We start from the raw sequence: 19,834 nt of genomic DNA, 5'->3' as shown, positions 1-19,834 counted from the left end.
GCAGGTGGATCACCTGAGGTCAGGAGTTTGCCACCAGCCTGATCAACATGGTGAAACCCTGTCTCTACTAAAAAATACAAAAATTAACTGGTCATGGTGGCCGGTGCCTGTAATCCCAGCTACTCAGGAGACTGAGGCAGAAGAATCACTTGAACCCAGGAGGTGGAGGTTGCAGTGAGCCAAGATCGCACCATTGCACTCCAGCCTGGGTGACAGAGCAAGACTCTGTCTCAAAAAATAAATAAATAAAATAAAAAATAAAATAAAAATTTGATTGAGAACAATATTTTAAAAAGAACGTTAGCCGGCTGTGGTGGCAGGTGCCTGTAATTCCAGCTACTCAGGAGGCAGAGGCAGGAGAATCGCCTGAACCCAGGAAGCGGAGGTTGCAGTGAGCCGAGATTGCACCACTGTACTCCAGCCTGGGTGAATTAAAAAAATGTTAGCCGGCTGTGGTGGTGAGTGCCTATAATCCTAGCTACTCAGAAGGCTGAGGCAGGAGAATCGCTTGGAGGCAGGAGAATCGCTTGAACCCAGGAAGCGGAGGTTGCAGTGAGCTGAGATTGCACAACTGTATTCCAGCCTGGGTAAAATACTACACATTAGGTCCCTTGATACTTTGTGGAAAATTAAGTATTTTTCCTAGAAACATATCAGTATTATTCATAAAACAAAGAACTTAGTATTTTAATTTTGGGTCTCCTCTTGGTTAACTGTATTATTAATTATAAAGGTTTTTTAAAATGGAAGTTAATTAACTCTTCTAAAATTGTTTGGACTTTCCTAGCTCCTAGAAGCATAGTATACTGCAGACTATGCTAAAATACAAAGTGCTGGAAAAGAGATCCAAATGTAGAATTTAAAATGTCTTACATTTTCATTTCTCTTGAGAAGATCATCATCATTGTAAAGAGGCAAACTTGTCACCATCCATCCAGTGCATAATTTAATCACACCCATTAACTGTGGACTCCCTGCAAACACAGCTGCAACTGGAGCTTGCCTTCTGCAAAGAACCATAAAGATTTGCACACTGAAAAGGCAAGTATACTATTTAGATCACTGATCTATATCAACTCTGAAATACCAGACAACTTACAATGTTTACACATTTAAGTTTCAATGCCAGTTTTCATTTCATTTCATTTATGGATTCATTCAAAAAAATTGGGCACCTAACTATGCAGCAGACACTTGTGCTGAAGATACAGAAACTTTTCTAAAAAGAGGGAGCAGGGGGAAGACAATAAGAAGTAAACATATATATTGGGTGGTAATAATATGATTAAAAATAATGCAGAGTAAGGGGATAGTAACAAGAATATATTATTTTAGATAAGGTGGCTAGTTCAGTGATGATACTGTGAATTCTCAACTCCATCTTTTGCAAATTAACCACCTACAACCCAACTTCTTCCAAATCCACCTCTCCTCCTGCTCCTTCACTGTCTTTACCCATGTGTCTGTCTCCAGGCAGAACATATAGGACTTCTCCACTCTGAATCATTATCCCAAGTCCCAGACAGATGCTACTTGCAAAGTGGAAAACCTACAAGTAGGTCCCAAAGGGCTGTTGTAATACATTCACTTATTTATTCACTGTCTAAATTTAACATTAAGCACCCACCTCTATGCGCTAGGGATAGTGCCCGGCTATTGAAATAAAGAGATGGCATATATGGCCACTGTCCTCAATAGTGAGGAAACAGATATAAAACACAGTAATTGTACCCAGTAACATCAATATTCAATAGGTAATTGTTTGGGCCTTTGCTGTCTTTGAAAATACTGTGGTAAATCATACAGAGATGTAACTTCCTCTTTTGTTAATGATAACACAAGGCAGTGTTCAACAATAGAAAACAGAATTTACAAAAAGTATTAATGGGTAATAGTTAAGGGTGATCTAAAGAAAACTATTTGTATAAAATAGAAGATATGTTATAGTAACAAGACATTATAATAAAATCTATTCTTGTTCCTATATACCTATTCTATAAACCAATTTTAAATTTCTAGAAACACTTTTTGTCTTTTTTCCCATATTTTTCTGGTCTTTTTTGATAGTATTTCATCACTTTTTCATGTTTTCTTATCTTCTTTTATGTCTTTAATAAATTTCAATGTAGTTATTTCATAGTCTCCATCCATGGAATAGACTGGTTACAAAAATGGCCACAGTAATTCCTCTCCCTATGGTCATGGTCTTGGAGGGAATGCTAGTATTAATCATGTGACTTGCTTTGGCCAATAGGACAATAGTAAGCACCGTGTAAGCAGTGACTTAAAACATGCTTGACATTGAGAATTGCCCTCTCTTGCTGCTCTTGGGAATTCTACAACTACCACCTTGTAAACAAGCCCAAGTTAACCTGCTAGATGATGAGACACAGAGGGCCAAGTAAATTTGATCCCCTCAGCTGACACATAGCCAACCCTAGACTATCCAGTCCCAGTGGAGCTGGCCCAGACCAAAACAATCCTCCCCAGCACCCTAACCCTGCTAATTCTCAAGATGGTGTGGAATAACAAATGTTTATTGTTTGTAAGCCACTAAGTTTTGTGGCATTCTGTTACGTAGCAAACCCTAAATGACATAAATTTTATTATCAGAAATAGCTAGAGGTCTAATTCACACACTGCGTTGAGCTGTTTATGTGTTTTATAATTTCAGAGCTTACCTTTATGAAACTTTACTTATGGAATCCTGTATAACATGGGTTGAGGATTTGTCACCCATTCCAGACCAACCCCAAACCACTTTTAATGTTAATTTCTTAATTTGGGATTTCTTAGATTAGACAAGCATAATTTCAAATTACATTAGCCAAGTATAATTTCGAACTATAAAACCACATGAATTCAGATCCATTGCTATAAATTGAGAGGGGAGAATTTTTTTGACCAAGAGATGAATGCAAGAGAGATCTGCTTTCTCATCTTCTTTCTCTACCCCTTGGTACCTTGCTACTCCATCCTTTCACTGACTAGGTATTTTGCTCTTCTATCCTTTCACTGCCAGTGTAGCCTTCTGAGGTTCCCTGAGTTACACATGTGTGTGTTGGGGGGTTCTCAATTCCAATTCCCTGCTTCCATAGGCCTAAGACCACATCTCCTGTCCTGTGTGGGCATTAAAATCTAAAACCCCTGGTTATCAAAACTAATAATCCACTGACAATTCACCTCCAACACAGGGCAAAATAAGCATCCTCTTGAGTATCTAAATAAAAGGATATCTCTTCTTTTTTATCCCATATTTCTAAGTGTTTGACAATGGCAGTTTCAAATCTTATACCGACCAATGCTATATTTTCAAGCCCATGGAGATGAGCAGAAAATTAGAATCACTAAGTCCAACCAAAATCTAAATATCCCTTAAACGCCTGAGTTTTATGAAAAAATTTGGAGAAGTATTAATTTATTATTTCCTGTGAATTCATTAGATAGCATGCAGTGATTAATTAATAGCTTAATAATAGTCTTGGGCACTTCAATCCTTACTTTATCCAGGTCATAAGTTCCACTGTATCTGGGTCATAGAATTCCTGTAGTTCCATTAATTCTGTCATTAATCTGGGAAAAAACTAAAATGCAAAAAAAAAAAAAAAAAAAAAATCCCCAAAAGATGTATGTCAGTAATTAGAAAGTTTAAAACTGTTCCACAGTATTTCAAAAGACTAACAGACTAACTTAAGGTAAATGATATTACAACACCGTTCGCATGGAAAAAATGTCATGATGGATCTCTTTGCTTTCCTTCAATGGCCTGCTTATTTTTCTCAATCCAAATCATCTATTTTATGGTTAATTCACTGCTTTGACTCAATAAATAATTTTATCATTACCAAACAATAATAAATTGATCATCTTTCAGGCACATACATACTAAATAAATAAATAAATTTTCAGGTCCAATAATTTGCAGAATTTATATCATTTCATAGATGATAAAGTTTTGGAGTTACCAAAACGTGTTTTAATATTAATTCCTATTTACTCAGCAATTTCCTTTGCCAATTATAAACTGAATTAACACTAGCATTAGACTGCAGAAAATGGCATCAGGTGGCATTCTAGAAATGTTTTAGCTCTTCTGCAATGTTCCTAATAACAAAAAAAATTAAGCATTACTAAGAATGTTACATTTTATTTTGTTAGGATAGTGTCTCGACATGTTTCCTACCCACATATATAAATTTATCACTACCTTTGTAGATAAAGTACATTTTATTAATATAAAAATCTAATTTTTTTACCTCTTTCCATAAGCTGAGACCTATTATAGTAGGCACGGCCATGCTCAGAATAAGAGCCTAAAATATTAAAGCAAAAAGGATTACAAATAAATACATTTCAGAACACACGTTAGAGGTAATAGACACTGATTCTATGACCAATCATATATCTCTATAGTTATACAAATTTCAAAAAAAATGAAGTCAACATAGAACCTAGTTCACAGAATGAGATGGGTGAAAACTAATGACTTTCAAAGATATTAAGCTGGAAGTAAAGTGAGACATAAACATTTACTATAAAAATTTAAGGCAGAACATTAAAAAGGTAATGCTCATAATAATATTTCAAATGGCAAGTGGATATTTGAAAAATTTGCCAGAAATTTATGTTATACAGATCTTACAAAGGATAGTACACTACTACATGAAAAGCTAACAACAAAAAAATCAATTAACACAAGAAAAATAGCTAATATACATCAGTATACTAGTCTGTTAAAATAAGAATATATAAACTCTCCTTGAAATAAGACTGGCAAAATACAACATAAGTATTATTAAAGATAATGTATCATCATCCTGCTATAATAAAACCTGCTCTGCCTACTGTCCCATGTCTTTTAGTGACCCTGTGATCTAGTCATACCAACCAGAAACCCAGGAAACATCTAAGTTATCTCCCTCTTCCTCATTTCCCCATACTTAATAAGCAGTGAGGCTTACTGATCTTCTAACTACTTTTTTCATTCCAATCTGGCATACTATTAATCAAATGGGCTTTTGAGTCAGAAAAACCTGGGCGTGGCTGGGTGCGGTAGCTCACACCTATAATTCCAGAACTTGGGGGCCAAGGTGGGAGGATTGCTTGAGTCCAGGAGTTTGAGACCAGCCTGGGCAACATAGTGAGACCCTGTCTCTACAAAAAAAAAAAGTTTTAATTAGCTGGGCATGGTGGCGTGTGCCTGAAGTCCCAGCTACTCAGGAGGACGAGGCAGGAGGATTGCTTAAGCCCAGGAGTTTAAGGCTAAAGTGAACTATGACTGTGCCACTGCACTCCAGCCTGGGAGACACCGTAAGACTCTGTCTCAAAAAGAAAAAAAAAAAGAGAAAAGAAAATCCTGGGTGTGAATCATGATTTCCATACTTACAAACTTGGTAATCTCAAGTAAGTTATTTAAACAATTAAAGCCTTGGTTTTTTTTTTTTTTAATCTATAAAACAGAGAAAATCTAGGATTAAATAGCATGTGAAATGCTTCAAACAGTACCTGACATAGTGAACATTCAATAAATTGAAGCTTCAATTACTTCTAGCCACTCTGGCCTCCTCTGTGACTGAAGTCTGTTGCCTGTAGGACTATCCTTCACAGAAATGTAAGAGTGAGCAAATAGAAAATGTAAGTCTGACTCTCTCACTTTGCATGAGGCATATACATCCCAATTCCTTCCCACTGCTGACAGCATGAGAGCCAGCTCCGCAGCATGACACCCAGGGACCCCATGGCCTCACCTTCCTCCACTTCTCCAGTCTCATTTCTTGACCACCCCTACCTACCTCACACTTTATGTGCCAAGAAAACTAAATATATTGTGCTTTTTTCCCAGTCCCTTTGATTACATCATGTTGTTTGCCTACTTCTGTGTCTATTCCTTCTACCATGAATACCCTTTCTTTCCCCTTCATTTGCCTAATAACTAAATATATTTCCAATCTCAGATTGGAAAGCCTTATTTGAGTCCCTAAAAGAAAAAAAAAAGAAAGAAAAAGAAAAACAGAATTGAGTAGCCCTTCCCTATGTTCTAACAGCACCCTATGAAAATTTCTTTTTGTTTTTTAGGAGGCAGGACATGGAAAGAAGAAAGAGCTGGCAGGTTGAAGAAAGTGGAAGCGGAGGGAGCAGGGGACAGAGGGCCGAATTCTTATTATCTGTTTTTACACCCAGAGATTATAATCCACTTGATGAAATTAAGTGTGCTATAATTATCTTTGTATCCCAAGCACATAGCAGGCAGAATGTAATGTTCCATTCACATAGAAAATATACCATAGTTCTAAATCAAACCAAGAAAGATATCATAAAAATTAATTCTTGATGACCTCTCACATTACTGATTCACGTACATTTTTATCTTTTATTTTTTAAGTTGTATGCATTAAAATGCATTACTTTGATAATCAGAATTTTTTTTTTCGAGACAAAGTCTTGCTCTGTTGCCCAGGCTGGAGTGCAGTGGTGAGATTTTGGCTCACTGCAACCTCTGCCTCCTGGGTTCAACCAATTCTCAATTCTCAGCCTCTTGAGTAGCAGGGACTACAGGCATGCACCACCATGCCCAGCTAATTTTTTTTTGTATTTTAAGTAGAGACAGGGTTTTACCATGTTGGCCAGGCTGGTCTCGAACTCCTGGCCTCAAGTGATCCACCCACTTCAGCCTCCCAAAGTGCTTGGATTACAAGCGTGAGCCACCGCGTCCAGCCCAGAAATTATTTTTAAAAATGTTTTGCACAGGATCTGTTTTTCTACCTGTAAGTCATCATGTAATTTACTCATGCTATTTCAATTGTATTCAATGTAGTTTCCATTTATTAGCATTTGATTTTACATAATTAGAAGAGAAACAATGCAAAATAATGACTCACCAACAATATTGGGTGTACAGTTCTTAATCGAAGCCACTTGAAAAGTGTCATCCAAAGTTCGGGAGAACATACACCAAATGCTGCTAACATGCACACATAAGGAATCCAGATGTACTTCAAGCTAGAAAACACAAATGGAGTCATACATGAGACATCCTGTGAACATCATTATTATCTAATTTTTGTTCTCTGAGCTCTTTCCTACTACTCACGAAAATACCAAAATGTTAAGGGACAGTGAAAAAGCTTAGACTCTAATTTTCAGCAACAGATTGTTATCCAGTTTTTTAAAAATCAAGCAGACATGTGGGCTAGCAAATTAGTATAAAATAAAAGCATTAATACTGATGAGGATGCAGGAAAATTGTATTCTTGGAGAGAATACAAGCTATGAGAGCTTTTTCAGAAGGCAATTTGGTGGACTGGGAGTGGTGGCTTATGCCTGTAATCCCAGCACTTTGGGAGGCTGAGGTGGGTGGATCACTTGAGGCCAGGAGTTTGGGACCAGCCTGGGCAACACAGTGAAACCCTGTCTCTACCAAAACTACAAAAATTAGCCAGGCATGGTGACACATGCCTGTGGTCCCAGCTACTTGGGAGGCTGAGGCAGGAGGATCACCTAAGCCTGGGAGGCAGAGGTTGCAGTGAGCTGAGATTGCACCACTGTACTCCAGCCTGGGTGAAAAGCGAGACACTGTCTTAAAAAAACAAAACAAAACGAAAAAACTCTAAGATAGGCAATGCCATTTCTAGTAATGTAGCCTAAAAATATATTAGCATAAGAGTATAAAGATAGACATACAAGGGTTTTTTTTTTTTTCTTTTTTTTGAAGCGGAGTCTCACTGTCGCCCAGGCTAGAGTACAGTGGTTGTGATCTTGGCTCACTGCAACCCCTGCCTTCTGGGTTCAAGTGATTCTCCTGCCTCAGCCTCCCAAGTAGCTGGAATTACAGGCACATGCCACCACGCCCAGCTAATTTCTGCATTTTTAGTAGAGACCAGGTTTCACCGTGTTGGCCAGGCTGGTCTCAAATTCCTGACCTCAAGTGATCCACCCGCCTTGGCCTCCCAAAGTGCTGGGATTACAGGCATGAGCCACCGCACCTGGCCACACACAAGAGTTTTAACTATAGCATTTTGTTTTACAAGCAAAAAAATTGGAAAAACAACAACAACAACAACAAAAACTTCTGTTCTTCAATAGGTATTGATTAAATAAATTATTATAAAAAACAAAAAAGCAAAATGCAAAACTTCATGTGCAATGTTAACCTAATTTTTGCTTTTTTTTTTTTTAATGTAGATATATGGCACAAGCAAAAATAACATCTGGGGCTGGGTGCAGTGGCTCACACCTGTAATCCCAGGACTTTGGGAGGCTGAGATGGGCAGATCACTTGAGGTCAGCAGTTTGAGACTATCCTGGCCAACATGGTGAAACCTCGTCTCTACTAAAAATACAAAAATCTGGCCATGTGCGGTGGCTCTCGCCTGTAATCCCAGCAAATTAAGAGGCCGAGGCGGTGGATCACCTGAGGTCAGGAGTTTCAGACCAGCCTGGGCAACACGGTAAAACCCCGTCTCTACTAAAAATGCAAAAAATTAGCTGGGCATGGTGGTGGGCGCCTGTAAGTCCCAGCTACTCGGGAGGCTGAGGCAGGAGAATGGCGTGAACCCGGGAGGCAGAGCTTGCAGTGAGCCAAGATTGTGCCACTGCACTCCAGCTTGGGCAACACAGGGAGACTCCATCTCAAAAAAAAAAAAAAAAAAAAGAAAGATTTAAAAATTGAACTCTTAAATTAAAAATATTAAAAATCCAGGTGTACAGAAAAAATTAACTTGTATCATTAGAAGAAAATACATTATGTTGTAGATTTTAAAGAAAACAAAAGGAGCCCATCTCCGTAGGAGATGCTAACTGCTAAAAATGGAAGAGGAAAAGTTTAGAAAAATTAATAGATATCAGTGCTTAGTATAGATTATCAAGAAAAAAAATAACATTTCAAGGGATAACTTTTGTAATAAATACTAAGGAGAACAACCAGACCCTTCTATGATATATTCCCTGGTGTCAAACTCGGAAGAGACTGGAAGAATCTGGGCCTAGAGTATAAATGTTAACCTCTGTGGTTTTATAAAACAGCAAAGCCATGGAATGGAGAAAATAAAGAAATATCCCTGGGTACAGTGGCACATGCCTGTCATCCCAACACTTTGGGAGGCCAAGACAGTAGGATCATTTGAAGCCAGATGTTCACGACTAGCCTGGGCAACACAATTAGACCCCGTCTCTACAAAAGAATTTCTTTTTTTAATTTTTAAAAATTAAGAGGCTGGGTGCAGTGGCTCACACCTGTAATCCCAGCACTTTGGGAGGCTGAGGCGGGTGGAACAACTGAGGTCAGGAGTTTAAGACCAGCCTGGCCAACAAGGTGAAACCCCATCTCTAATAAAAATACAAAATTTAGCCAGGCGTGGTGGCACATGCCTGTAATCCCAGCTACTCTGGAGGCTGAGGCAGGAGAATAGCTTGAACCTGGGAGGTGGAGGTTACAGTGAGTCGAGATGGCACCTCCAGCCTCGGCAAGAGAACAGGACCCTGTCTCAAAAAAAAAAAAAAAAAAAAAAAAGGAAAGCTCTGCTCTTGTTTGCAGCTGATCTAGGGGCACAATGGTTTTGGCACACACAAAAAAATTGGAATACATGCATAGTTTTTTCACAATATGCATTTTTCACGAACTTTTTGAAGACCCCTTGTATCCACAGTGAAATATTTTTTAGCCTTGAAAAAGAAGAAAATCCTGTCATCTTACAACATAGATGAAATTTGATGACGTGACATTAAGTGAAATAAGCCAGTCACAAAAAGATAAACACTACAGGATTCCACTTACATGAGGTATCTAAAGTAAACAAATTCATAGAAATGGAAAATAAAGGCTGGGCGCGGTGGCTCATGGCTGTAATCCCAGCACTTTGGGGGGCCGAGGCGGGCAGATCACCTGAGGTTGGGAGTTTGAGTCCAGCCTGACCAACATGGAGAAACCTCATCTTTACTAAAAATACAAAATTAGCTGGGCATGGTGGTGCATGCCTGTAATCCCAGCTACTCAGGAGGCTGAGGCAGGAGAATCGCTTGAATCCAGGAGGTGGAGGTTGCGGTGAGCCAAGATCACAGCATTGCACTCTAGCCTGGGCAACAAGGTGAAACTCCGTCTCAAAAAAAAAAAAAAAGAAAGAAGTGGAAAGTCAAATGGTGATTATTAGAGGTTGAGGGTAGGGAAAAAAACGAGAGTTGTTCATTGATACACAGTTTTAGATTTACAAGATGAAAATGTTCTGCAGATCTGTTGTACAACAATGTGTGAATATACTAAACACTGCTGAATTGTATACTTAAAAAACATTAAGATGGTAGATTTTATGTTATGTACTTTTTTATCATAATTTTAAAAAAACTTAAATGTAGCTGGGCACAGGGGCTCATGCCTATAATCCCAACACTTTGGGAGGTTGAGGTGGGAGGATGGTTTGAGCCCAGGAGTTCAAGACCAGCCTGGGCAACATGGTGAGACCTCATCTCTACAAAAACTTTAAAAAATATTAGCCAGGCATGGTGACACCAGTCTGTGGTCCCAACTAGTTGGAAGGATATCGTGGGAGCATTGCTTGAGCCTGGGAGTTCGAGAGCACAGTGAGCTGTGATGGCACCACCGCACTCCAGTCTGGGCGACAGAACGAGACCCTGCCTTTTTTTTTTTTTTTTTTTTAACTAAAGACACAGCCTCACTCTGTCACACAGACTGGAGTGCAGTGGTGTGATCATGGCTCACTGTGGCCTAGAACTCCCAGGCTGAAGCAATCCATCCACCTCAGCCTCCATAGTGGCTGGGACCACAGACCCATGCCACCATGCCTGGCTTTTTTTTTTTTTTTGTAGAGATGGGGTCTCGCCATGTTGCCCAAGTTGGTTTCAAACTCTTGGGCTCAAGTGATCATCTGCCTCCGTCTCCCAAATTGCTGGGATTATAGGCATAAGCCGCCACACCCAGCCTGTCTCTCAAAAACACAAAAACAAGGCCAGGCGCAGTGGCTCATGCCTGTAATCCTAGCACTTTGGGAGGCTGAGTCAGGCGGATCACCTGAGGTCAAGAGTTCAAGACCAGCCTGACCAACATGAAGAAACCCCATCTCTACTCAAAATACAAAATCAGCCGGGTGTGGTGGCGCATGCCTGTAATCCCAGCTACTTGGGAGGCTGAGGCAGGAGAATCGCTTGAACTGGGAGGCAGAGGTTGCAGTGAGCCAAGATCACGCCACTACACTCCAGCCTGGGCGACAAAGACTCTGTTTCAAAAAACAAAAACAAAAAACAAAAACTTAAATATAATAATCTTCAATTCTATTAAACATTTAGTTTGTACACAAGTAACCTAATTGAAGAATTTAAAGCTCCAAACTTCTAAAGATGGTAACATTTTCTTCTTTCCTCTATTAAAGAAAGATAAGATGCTCCTATATGAATTACAACTTAAGAATAATTAACTTTAATATGCAAAAGATTTCATATATTGCCTTTTTTTTTTTTTTTTTGATACGGAGTCTCACCCTGTTGCCCAGGTTGGAGTGCAGTGGCACGATCTTGGCTCACTGCAATCTCCGCCTCCCGGGTTCAAGCGATTCTCCTGCCTTAGCCTCCCAAGTAGCTGGGATTACAGGTGCCTGCCACCACACCCAGCTAATTTTTTTGTATTTTTAATAAAGACGGGGTTTCACCATGTTGGCCAGGCTGGTTTCAAACTCCTGACCTCAAGTGATCCACTCGCCTCAGGCCCCCAAAATCCTAGGATTACAGGCATGAGCCACCATGCCTGGCCTCATATATTGCCTTTTATGAAATTTATTCCCATGCATCTTACTTATTGTGCAGTAAAGGATTAACCTTGCCTAAAAAGAGATTTGGCCTTTGCCCTCAACTCCTAGGAGGTAACTCTTGCCTGATAAGAGCATCTTCATTTGCCTGGGTCCTTTGGGTCATGCATAAGAGTCTATGCTAACAGTGTGATTTATGGTGGGAGCCTTGGAGCATGTGGTGTCAGTTCAACCTGTGAAGGGCTGAAGGCTAAGGTCAGCCACACAGGTGGTCAACCACATATATATGACTGAGCCCCAATACAAACCCTAAACACAAAGCATGGGTGAGCTTCCCTGATTGACAGTACTCCGTGTGTACTGTCACACATCGTTTCTGAGAGGAAAACAGGTGCTGTCTGCAGGATTCCACTGGGAGGGAACAAATGGTAGTTCTGTGCTTTGGTGTCTCCTGGACCTTGTCCTATGGGTCTCTTTCCTCTGCTGATTTTAATCTGTGTCTTTTCACTGTAACCAACTGTAACTTGAGTATGACTTTCCTAAGTTCTGTGAGTCCTTGTTAGTTATCAAGCCTGAGGGTAGTTTGGGGGACTCCCAAACTTGCAGTTGGTGACAGAAGTAAGGATGGTCTTAGGAATTTCTGACCATTGCATTCTGACCAAGCACACATTCCTAGACTGTGTGCTTCTGAGGAAGGGGGATCCTATCATGTATATAGCTGTATCTCCCACTATTGCTAAAAGAGTATGAAAAAACTAAAAACTTGTGCTGAATGAATACATTTTAATAAAGTTTATTAACAAGATGGCATGATTTTCTATAGAAGCAGGAACAAGGGAAGTTTAAAAACTAAAGACTTAAAAATAAATAGTGCAAGATATGTTTCAAGGATTCAAACTCCCTAAAAAATTATTACATAACTTATCTAAATATTAACATGTGAATACCTATTTTGCCTTAACAAATTTAAGGTATACAGAACACTAAAATGATCAAGCAAGTGAAATATAAAAATTCTACCTTATTGAACATTAAATGGGGCCCTATATATATATTTTGTAAATGTCATTTGCCATTGAAAGACAATAAAAGAAATAAGGTAAGGAAAGGATAAAAGGGAAAACTCCAAAGTCCTCAACAAAGCCTGCCACATGCTCCCTGTGCTTCAGCCAGACTGAGCTCCTTTTCCTCCCGCCAACAATGTGCCATGATCCTTCCTGCCCAGGCCTGGGCATATGCCATTCCCTCTACCTGCAGTACTCTTGCCTCTTTGGTTCACCTAGTCCACTCCTACTCACCCTTCAGGTCTCAGGCACTTTTTCCTTAGAGAACTTTTCTGATCTCTTTAAGTCAAATTCTGTTTTATATGTTCTTATAGCACCACGTACATCTCCTTCACTTACCAAAGTTGTAATTTTATTTTTGTATGATTGACATCTGTCACCTCCGTTAGGCTATAAGTTAAATAAGGTTAGAGACTGTCTGTTCCACTATTGCTTATTGAGGTACCTTTAGCACCTAGCACAATGCCTAGAACTTGGAATATGTTCAATAGTTTTTTAACAAATGAATGAATAAGTAAATGTCAGTTCATTATAATATAAACACCCTTGTAAACTCCAGATAAATTAAGAAAGTTTATAGGTTTTGAGGTTTTATGAAGTTTTATGAATGTATTCTTGGATGTATCTACTTATTACCATTAAAAAAGACAATCTTTGCTGGGTGCGGTGGCTCACGCCTGTAATCCCAACACTTTGGGAGGCCAAGGCGGGCAGATCACGAGGTGAGGAGTTCAAGACCAGCCTGACCAATGTAGTGAAACCCTGTCTCTACTAAAAATACAAAAAAATTAGCCAGGAGCGGTGGCGCACGCCTGTAATCCCGGCTACTTAGGAGGCTGAGACAGGAGAATTGCTTGAACCTGGGAGGCGGAGGTTGAAGTGAGCTGAGATTGCACCACTGCACTCCAGCCTGGGTGACAGAGCGAGATTCTAAAAAAAAAAAAAAAAAAGACAATCTTTGTGGGTTCTCTGACTTTTTTTTTGACGGGGTCTTGTTCTGTCACTCAGGCTAGAGTGCAGTGGCGCAATCTCGGCTCATTGCAACTTCTACCTCCCAGGTTCGAGAGATCCTGCCACCTCAGCCTCCCCAGTAGCTACCACACCCAGCTAATTTTTGTATTTGTAGTAGAGACGGAGTCTCACCATGTTGAGTGTTGACAGAGTCACACTGTCTCAAACTCCTGAACTCAGGTGAGCCACCCGCCTTGGCCTCCCAAAGTGCTGGGATTACAGGCGTGAGTCACCGCACTCAGCCAACAATCTTTGTTAAAACAAAGGGATCAAATAAAGTACACTTACCCTTCTATAACCATTGCAAGAGAACCCAATAAAATAGTGTGAATTACATGATAAATTATTTCTGGTCTTTCTCCAATTAGTCCATCTTCAAGAGTAACAGTTTCCTTCAGGGACTTACCACTACAAAAAGAAAATGTATTTTTTAATACTTTGAAAATATATTTGTAAAAAACCAAAGATACATTGTTTATCATCTTTGAAGGACATACCTAAAATTTTATATTTCGTCATAACAAAAAATATAGGTGATCTTTTAAAATTTGAAAGTATATTCTGCTAGTTAAATACCTAACATATGTCTCTAAGTTTCTGCAAATGGCTTTTAGAACCTGAAGACAACAAACTCTATGAAGACTAAACATGAATTTTCAGCAAAATAAAAAAGGGTTAGGGGCAGTGACTTACACCTGTAATCCCAGAACTCTGGGAGGCCAAGGTGGGCGGATCACTTGAGGTCAAGAGTTCGAGACCAGCCTGGCCAACATGATGAAACCCCATCTCTACTAAAATATAAAAATTAGCCGGGCATGGTGGCACATGCCTGTAATCTCAGCTACTATGGAGGTTGAGGCAAGAGAATCGCTTGAACCTGGGAGGTAAAGGTTGCAGTGAGCCAAGATCATGCCACTGCACTCCAGCCTGAGTGACAGAGTAAGACTCTGTCTCAAAAAAAAAAAAAAAAAGAAAATAATAATAAAGATTTGTAGGTTCTTCTTCCAAGATCAATTATGAATCAATTAGCAATTGCTAAATTAATATAGTTAAATGATAATTTGAATAACTAAATTCTTAAAATGAAGAAATTATATACAACCACGTTTCAAACATGATAAAAACATCAAAGGTTAGTCAAACTTTATAGCTTTTTTGTTTTCTTTTTCTTTAAGAGACGGGGGTCTCACTATGTTGCTCAGGCTGGTCTTCAGCTCCTGGCCTCAAGCAATCCTGCGTCAGCCTCTCAAATTGTTGGAATTACAGGCATAAGCCACTGCACCTGGCCTCAAACTTTATAATTTAAAATTACTTATACTGCTAACTTCATTTAAGTTAAATAGAAGAAATTATTCTTACGTTAAGTAAAAATTTGTATAAATTAGTGAATCAGTCTGTAAAAGTTTAACTGATTATTTAAATATCAGTTATATATTAAGTCTCTAACCATATTAAATCTGGACATTACCTATTTAGATATATAAAACTAAGTTTAGGGCTGAGCATGGTGGCTCACACCTGTAATCCCAGCACTTTGGGAGGCCAAGACGGGTGGATCACCTTGAGGTCGGGAGTTTGAGACCAACCTGACCAACATGGAGAAACCCCATCTCTACTAAAAATACAAAATTAGCTGGGTGTGGCAGCGCATGCCTGTAATCCCAGCTACTTGGGAGGCTGAGGTAGGAGAATCGCTTGAACCCAGGAGGTGGAGGTTGTGGTGAGCCGAGATCGTGCCACTGCACTCCAGCCTGGGGAACAAGAGCAAGACTCCGTCTCAAAAAAAAAAAAAACAAAAAAACTAAGTTTAAATTTTTCTGGTCAATACAACTTTTTTTTTTTTTTTAGAGAGGGAGTCTCACTCTGTCGCCCAGGCTGGAGTGCAGTGGTGCAATCTCGGCTCACAACCTCTGCCTCCCGGGTTCAAGCGATTCTCCTGCCTCAGCCTCCCGAGTAGCTGGGATTACAGGCGCACCCAGCTATTATTAGATGGGCACCCATCACGCCCAGCTAATTTATGTACTTTTAGTAGAGATGGGGTTTCACCATATTGGACTGGCTGGTCTCAAACTCCCAACCTTGCAATCTGCCCGCTTCGGCCTCCCAAAGTGCTGGGATTATAGGCATGAGCCACCGCACCTGGCCAACACATCTTATAATGATATTTTCCATGTCAATGAAAAGAGAATGGAAATAGAAGCTCTAAAACAAATATAGAAATATTGGAAGAATATTAAAAATAAGTATTTTATATATTTCCATAATTTATGTTAGTAATATGATTGATTCTCATAGGTACTTACTTAATCCTCCTAAAAATAACTTGCAACATAGAAAGAAAACAAATAATTAACACTAGAATGTAGAAAGGTAATAAAGAAGACTGTGTCAATCGCAGAAAAAAATCTTGAGATGGTGCCTGCAGGGATTCTTGACAGAGGAGCCAATTCATTGTAAAATTCCTATAGAAGACAAAAAGCATGATATTAAATTCATAGACGTTTTAAACTGAACACAGAAGTATTTTTTTTAATATCAGCAAAAACTAAGAAAAAACACATTTCCTAAACCCGTTTACTTATATTAGCAAGGTACTATCCTTTATAAATGAAGATAATAGTATCATATTAGTAAACAAAGCATGTGCTCTCACCAAAACTGCTCTAATAAATGTAAAACTGCTGCTTTTTATTACCAAGTAACGTGACCATCTCTAAAGCCCAATATAGCTTTTAGGGAATTTTGGTTTCTATCTTTATCTAGAAGACAACAAACAATTCGGCCGGCTAACCTCTACAAATGCATTGTTGAATATGGTAGCTACTAGAGACATGCAGTTTTTAAACAGCTGAAATGTGGCCAATTCAAATTGAGACATACTTTAAGTACAAAATACACCCAGGATTTCAAAGAAAAAAAGAGCGAAATAATGATTTGAAAAACAAAATATCTCCTTAATAATTTTTACATTGTTTACAAATTATTTTTATATATTAGAGAAAATATATTAAAATTAATTTCACTTGTTTCTTTGTATTTTTTAAAATACAGCTACTAGAAAATTACAATTACATAAGTGGTTCACATACTATTATTGGATAGACCTACTGTATATTGACAAATGTAATTCAACTAGGACCCATTTTAAAAAGAGATACCTACTTATTAAGATAAATCATAAAATCTGAAATGTAAACCTTTTGAGCAGTATGAATCAGGATAAACATTTTTCAACTCTAAGTATGATCAACAAGACTCCTCGTTGAGCCGGGCAAGGTGGCTCACGCCTGTAATCCCAGCACTTTGGGAGGCCGAGGCGGGCAGATCACGAGTCAGGAGATCGAGGCCATCCTGACTAACACAGTGAAACCCCGTCTCTACTAAAAATACAAAAAATTAGCCGGGCATGGTAGCGGGTGCCTGTAGTCCCAGCTACTCGGGAGGCTGAGGCAGGAGAATAGCATGAACCCAGGAGGCGGAGCTTGCAGTGAGCCAAGATCGTGCCACTGCACTCCAGCCTGGGCAACAGAGTAAGACTCCGTCTCAAAAAAAAAAAAAAAGACTCCTGGTTGTATATATGTTTATCTGCATCCTCATTTCTCACCCATCTCTAAACTCCAATCCTCAATCCCTAGCCGTGGGAAAAGATGTTAGAGATGGAGTGATGTTCAGGAATGCTCACTGATGGACTGAGAATGTCTACTTCAAATCACTGGGTTTAGAACAAAATGTTAAAATTTAACAATATGGCAAATACATTCTAAGTGGTATTTTTTTTTTTTTTAAGACAGGGTCTCACTGTTGCCCAGGCTGGGGTGCACTGGCGTGATCTTGGCTCACTATGACCTCCACCTCCCAGGCTCAGGTGGTCCTCCCACCTCAGCTTCCTGAATAGCTGGAACCACAGGCATGCACCACCACACCCAGCTAATTTTTTTTGTTTTTTGTTTGTTTGGTTGGTTGTCTTTTTTTTAGAGATGGGGTTTTGCCATGTTGCCCAGGCTGGTCTCAAACTCCTGGACTCAAGTGGTCACAATCCACCCACCTCGGCCTCCTAAAGTGCTGGGATTACAGATGTGAGCCACTATGCCCGGCCACCGAGTATTTTTTATCTTTATTTTCTAAGTGGTATCGATTTAGGTAAACTTACATAATCTAAAACTTACTTGGTCATATTTAGTCCAAATTTTACTTCAAGGAATTTCAGCATGTGCCCATTTTCTTTGTGTGGGACAAACATCTAGAAGAGAAAAACACCAGTTAAACAAAGAAATATTAGCTATGCTTACAAACACATGCTTTTCCCAATACTAGAGACAGAAAACACAACAAGACTACAAAACAAAAATATGAATAAATAATATACGGTATGACTATGAAGCAAGGAGATTTACTGACATAAATCAATCCCATGACCTTATGCTGAAGCATAAACTACAATGGGGTAGTAAGAACATTTCTTTTTTCTTTTTTTTTTGAGACAGAGTTTCACTCTTGTTGCCCAGGCTGGAGTGCAATGGCACGATCTTGGCTCACTGCAACCTCTGCCTCCCGGGTTCAAGCAATTCTCCTGCCTCAGCCTCCCAAGTAGCTGGGATTACAGGCGCAAGCCACCACGCCCAGCTAATTTTTTGTATTTTTAGTAGAGACGAGGTTTCACTATGTTGGCCAAGCTGGCCTCAAACTCCTGACCTCAGGTGATCAACAACATTTCAACCTTATCCCACCAGCCTCAAGTAACTCACCCACTCTTCTAAACACTTTTCATTTGTCTCACTTTATTCCATATATTGCTTAATGTTAACTGGATAATGATGACATTTTTAACTTAATGAAAAATATGCATTCCCTTTTTCAACTACATACAGAAAAGAATCAGAATCCTACTTTCTTACCCAGTATGCTAGTTATGATTGTTGTTTAACTCAAAATTATACTGTTCAAACTCTATTACATGCTATCTCATTATTCTCATTAAAATGTAGTCCAATATATTTCATTATTCATTTTGTTTTACTATATGAATCCCAGAGAGTTACTTACCTTCATTATAATATTCAATGTTATTGTCAGAGTACACACCAAGTAAAAATTAATCACTTTTATTATTTTAGCTACAAAACTTCCTTTCTTCACATTCAGCTGTGGAGGAAAAATCATATGAACAAAGAAGTGAGGTGTTAAAAAATTAACAATTTAAAAAGTAATCATAAGAATGGCCGAGCACAGTGGCTCAAGCCTGTAATCCCAGCACTTTGGGAGACCAAGGATAGGGGATCACTTGAGGTCGGGAGTTTGACACCAGCCTGGCCAAAATGGTGAAACCCAGTCTCTACTAAAAATATAAAAATTAGCTGGGTGTGGTGGCGCATGCTTGTAATCCCAGCTACTTGGGAGGCTGAGGCAGGAGAATCACTTGAACCCGGGAGGCAGAGGTTGCAGTGAGCTGAGATGTACTCCAGCCTGGGCAACAGAGTGAGACTCCATTTCAAAAAAAAAAAAAATCAAAATAAGAACAATAAAAAGACAATTCTAATTACCTGAAGGCACTTAGCAAGCATTAAGGCTGCTACTAAACTTAATAAAGGAGATACCAACAAAGCTGGATTCTCAAACTGTAGTAAATATCCCAGAAAGAGGGAAAATATGTAGATTTTATAAACTTCATAAACCTGTTGTGACAAAAATAACATAAGTGAGAATAAGTTATATTTTATCATACATATTTTCATTTGTTTTATATAGATTTAACTATAATTATACAGTTAATGCTCTACTATAATTTAGGAAAGTATTATGCAAATGTTCAATCAATATTTTTAATGTTGGCCGGGCATGGTGGCTCACATCTGAAATCCCAGCACTTTCAGTGGCCAAAGTGGGTGGATCATTGAGGTCAGGAGTTCGAGACAAGCCTGGCCAACATGGTGAAACCCATCTCTATTAAAAACAAAAAAAATTAGCTGGGCATGGTGGCAGGAACCTGTAATCCCAGCCACTCGGGAGGCT

General features: G+C 39.1%; 1 protein-coding gene across 3 annotated transcripts in view; it reads right to left on the bottom strand.

Annotated features, from left to right (window-relative positions):
* The window catches only part of DPY19L4 (dpy-19 like 4), a 75,721-nt gene that overhangs the window by 9,106 nt on the left and 46,781 nt on the right, over nucleotides 1-19,834 (bottom strand). For all 3 annotated transcript variants that reach the window (XM_034966362.4, XM_034966364.4, XM_055116740.3), the window contains 9 exons: nucleotides 19,366-19,497; nucleotides 18,869-18,967; nucleotides 17,992-18,065; nucleotides 16,129-16,287; nucleotides 14,114-14,233; nucleotides 6,879-6,999; nucleotides 4,257-4,313; nucleotides 3,502-3,584; nucleotides 874-1,006 (listed from right to left, as the gene is read on the bottom strand). In XM_034966362.4, coding sequence (XP_034822253.3) covers nucleotides 874-1,006; nucleotides 3,502-3,584; nucleotides 4,257-4,313; nucleotides 6,879-6,999; nucleotides 14,114-14,233; nucleotides 16,129-16,287; nucleotides 17,992-18,065; nucleotides 18,869-18,967; nucleotides 19,366-19,497 — 978 coding nt within the window. The remainder of the gene's footprint in view (nucleotides 1-873; nucleotides 1,007-3,501; nucleotides 3,585-4,256; nucleotides 4,314-6,878; nucleotides 7,000-14,113; nucleotides 14,234-16,128; nucleotides 16,288-17,991; nucleotides 18,066-18,868; nucleotides 18,968-19,365; nucleotides 19,498-19,834) is intronic.

This window comes from Pan paniscus, chromosome 7, assembly GCF_029289425.2.
Source record: "Pan paniscus chromosome 7, NHGRI_mPanPan1-v2.0_pri, whole genome shotgun sequence".
NCBI lineage: Eukaryota > Metazoa > Chordata > Mammalia > Primates > Hominidae > Pan > Pan paniscus.
Note: the sequence above shows the minus strand (reverse complement) of the source record. Positions and strands in the feature narration are given on the sequence as shown.